The sequence below is a fragment of the Trichechus manatus genome, unplaced genomic scaffold, assembly GCF_000243295.1.
Source record: "Trichechus manatus latirostris isolate Lorelei unplaced genomic scaffold, TriManLat1.0 scaffold00106, whole genome shotgun sequence".
In the NCBI taxonomy this organism is placed as follows: domain Eukaryota; kingdom Metazoa; phylum Chordata; class Mammalia; order Sirenia; family Trichechidae; genus Trichechus; species Trichechus manatus.
The window spans coordinates 10,121,872-10,125,929 of NW_004444042.1; the positions used below are offsets into that span (position 1 = coordinate 10,121,872).

General features: G+C 50.6%; 1 protein-coding gene across 1 annotated transcript in view; it reads right to left on the reverse strand.

Annotated features, from left to right (window-relative positions):
• ADAMTS14 (ADAM metallopeptidase with thrombospondin type 1 motif 14) overlaps positions 1-3,774 on the reverse strand; it is a 106,759-nt gene extending 102,985 nt beyond the window's left edge. The window contains 2 exon segments of the mRNA XM_012557502.1: positions 136-217; positions 3,766-3,774. Coding sequence (XP_012412956.1) covers positions 136-217; positions 3,766-3,774 — 91 coding nt within the window.
• Positions 3,775-4,058: the final 284 nt, after the last annotated feature.

Sequence of the window (4,058 nt, forward strand, 5' to 3'; positions counted from 1 at the left end):
GCCGCGTGTGGCCTGGCCCGGGATCGGAAGTGCCACGCGGAGCCGGGACAGGGGCTCCAGGCACATGGGGCTGGGGTCCCCTCAAACACCTCTGCCGGAGTGACAGCTCGAATCGTCTCTCCTAGACCCCAGCACCCCCCTTGCTCTGCAGCAGGGTCCGCTCTCCATCCCGCACTCGGTGGCTGTTGCGAAGTTCACTGGTCAAAGGTATGGCCAGCTGCATTTGGGAGGGAGACTGTGAGCCTTAGGAAGAGAGGGCTCCTGCCTCTCTCTCTCTCATGGTGATCTCCATGTCCCCACTAACCACTGACCCCTCGGATCTATCCATTTTGCAGACTATAGCTCCCCCGGGTTCCAGGGTGCAATGAATAGCCGGCATCCTAGTCAAGGGCAAGATTGAGTTGAGAGCCCTTACTTTCCAGCCAGCTAGCTCTGATTGAAACCCTAGGTCTGAGCCTCAGTTTCTTCTACTGTAAAATGGGTGTGAACTATACCACATAGTAAACCAAACCAAAAAACCAAACTTATTGTTGTGGAGTTGATTCTGACTCATGGATTGGATTGAATTATGTCCCCCAAAAAATGTATGTATCAATTTGGCTGGCCCATGATTCCTGGTACTGTGTAATTTTCCCGTGTGTTGTAAATCCTGCCTCTATGATGTTAATGAGGGAGGATGGGCGGCTGTTGTGTCTGTGTAGCGGGACTCAATCTGCAAAATTGGATTGTGTCCTGAGGCAATCTCTTGAGATATAAAAGAGAGAGGTGAGCAAAGAGACGGGGCCTCATACCACCAAGAAAGCAGTTCCGGGAGCAGTGCTTGTCCTTTGGACCCGGGGTCCCTGTATGAAGAAGCTCCTAGTCCAGGGGAAGATTGATGAGAAGGCCAATAAGAGAGAGAAAGCCTTCCCCTGGAGCTGACGTCCTGAACTTGGGCTTTTAGCCTCCTTTACTGTGAGGAAATAAACTTCTCTTTGTTAAAGCCACCCACTTGTGGTATTGCTATTGTAGCAGCACTAGATGACTAAGACAGTAACCGCATGTGTTACAGAGTAGAACTGTTCCATAGGGTTTTCTTGGTTACGATCTTAACAAATGCAGATTGCCAGGCCTTTCTTCTGTGGTGCCACTAGGTGAGTTCAAACTGCCAGTCTTTAGATTAGCAGTCAAGTTCAAACCATTGGCGCCACCCAGGGACCTATAGCACACAGGAGGTGCTCAATAAATAACTGTCCACTTCCACTCCTGGCACCAGAAGCACTTGCCACAGCCCAAGGTGGGAAGAACCAAGAGGCGGGGAGAGGAGAATGGATGCTGAGATGGTATAATCCCTCATCACAATAGTGTTGAGACCGGCTCAGTAGTCAGGGTGACCAGCCCAGGCCCACAGAGAGTCAGTGCATCTTGCTTTACTCTGTAAACGTGTCCCTCACAATCTGTAAGCCAATGCTGTTTCAAGCAATCAAGAAGTGGGAATTGGAAAAAGGAGATTTTCTTTTTTTTTTTTTTAAAGAACTTTGGAATAAAGAATCTTTGTGTGAAGTACATAAAGCAGCCCCCTAATCTTTCTGGTTTTGAGTTAAGCCATTTTGTTGTGGGACTTCCTTAAAGGGAAGCTGACTTGTGGGTTGAAATTCTCTGACCAGACTTCCCTTGGGAATCCGAAGCCCTGAGAGAAGACTCAGTTTCCTGCATGCTTCTTCCCATATGAGCTCTTCCAGTGTTACACCCTTGCTGGGCTCCAAAGGTGTTCATTTGTCTGCCTTCTCCCCTTGTGGGCAGAGAGATGGGTTCTTCATCTCTGTGGCCCCAGCACCTGGCTCAGGGCCACCTGAGAGGCAGGCTTGTACGATGCAGGAAATGGTGCCGAGGTTCTGGAGGGCCAGTGCCTTTATGAAGCAGGTTCAGAAGGCTGAAGTGATGTGTCCCAGGCCACACAACCGTTAGTAGCAGAGCTAGAAGCAGAACCCAGGGTGAAGTGCTGAGAAGTAGAGAGACAACATTGAGAGTCTGGAGACTGTTCCAAACTGCACTTTGCCAAGTATGGGCCATGTGACCAAGGGCAAGTCATTTACCTCTGTGAGTTTCAGTACCTCACCTGTCAAAGGGGAATCATGAGGATCAGGGAGACAGGGGCATAAACTCTAAAGTCCTGTGGAGTTGCAAAGTTTATTACATCCAAGCAACATCAGAGCACCCAGTTGTTTGGAAATGACACCACCAAACTGATGTGTATTAAATTCGGGAAGAGTAGAGTTTGTCTTTCTCCTCTTTCTGGTCCTTTAAAAACCAGTTGCCATCAAGTCAATTAGATTTCCACTCATGACAATCCCATGTGTGTCAGAGTAGTAGAACTGTGCTCCACAGGGTTTTCAATGGCTGATTTTTTTTTTTTTTTTTTGTAAGTAGATCACCAGGCCTTTCTTCCAAGGCAGCTCTGGGTAGACTTAAACCTCCAACCTTTTGGTTAGCAGCCAAGTGTGTTAACCATTTGTACCACTCAGGGACTCCTCTGGTCCTTTAAGATCCCTGAAGCCAAGAGCCAGACTGTGGGTTTTGTGTGTGAGGGCTGATGGAGCCAGAATGTGAGGGGATGTGTATGTGAGAGAGGGAGAGATGGAGTTTGGAGGAGAAGGTGTGAGATAAGCAGGCTGGAGCTGTTTGGGTCTAGCCCTCTTCCTCAAACCTGCTAAATGACCTAGAGTACAATGGCTTCCCTTCTCAGGGTCTCAGTTTTCCCAGCTGCAGAGTGGGGACCCATTAGGGACAGGAGGGAAAAGTTATGGCAGGAAGATGGCCCATTTTCTCCCTGCTATGGGACCACCCCAGGAAAGCTCACCTAGAAACTCAGGGCCCGAGCCTCCCTCCCCTCTCCCGCCTCCTCCTTCCTGCCTCAGACAGGGCAAGTCAAGGGCGACCCATTCGAGCTGAGACCCTAGGAGCCGTGGGCTGGGGCTTTCTATGGAGCCAGCCATTGGCAAGCAGAGAGCAAAACCTCTCCCTGGTTCTCTACCCCCTCCCCCCTTCCCCAGCGCTACAATGCTTGCTTTTGTTGGCAAGTATCGTGTGTCCAAGCCCTTTCCCACTGAGGAAGCCTTTGTTTGGAAGAGAGGATGCAGGAGCACAGCTCAGAGTCTGGGGCAGAAGGTGGGGAATGACTGGGTAGCCCCATTTCTGGAGATGAACTGGGCCAAAGCAAAGAAACTCACAGGTGTCAGCTTGGGACCCTCCTAGGAAGGCAAGCTCTGGGCTTCCCAGTCTCATCTTGGGAGCTGTCACAGGGGAGAATGGGTTAGGTATTTCTCTTGCAAACAGTCCCCCCAACACCTCTCCAATCTCCTTCAGTTCAAGGCGCTGGGAGGGGTGGGGAGAGGATGCAAGAAGTTTGCAGGGCATGGAGCCAGCAGCCAATGGGAAGCCCAGACACATGCATGAGAAAGCTTAAAGGCCAGGTAAGACTGGAAAGAGAAATGTGCTCTGGATGAAGGAGCTGGGGCACCAGTGAGGACACAGGGTTGTGGGGAAGGAGGGGGTCCAGGGGGAGGGGGAGGGAAAGAAGCACTGCTGGTGGAGGAAATACTTGAAATACAGTTCAAATTGTGTCGCCCTCTCTGCTATCAAACCTCAAGTCTTCCTACTGCTTTTGGGATAAATATCAGATTCCCTAACTTGGCCTACCAGGCTCTACATGGGGTGGTCCTGCCAACCCTCCTTCCTCCACATCCGCTACACTCACTGCCATCCAGCCTAGCTCCTTGGACTCACCATGCTCATCTTGCCTCAAGCCCTTTGCACAGGCTGTTCCCTCTGCCCCAAAACTTCTACCCTTCCTCTCCACCCTGCTCATCCTTCAGATGTCCTCAGTCACCTCCTGAAGCCTGTCCTGGCCTCCCAATTACATCAATCCCCCTGTTGTACTATCTCCACCTCCTTCCCAGCCTCCTCACTGTTTCACTTGATTGTGTTCCATTCTTGATTAACATCTGCTTCTTCCCAGACTGTGAGCTCCACAGGGTTTTTTTTTTTTTTTTTTTTTTGGCCGCTGTATCCCCAGTGCC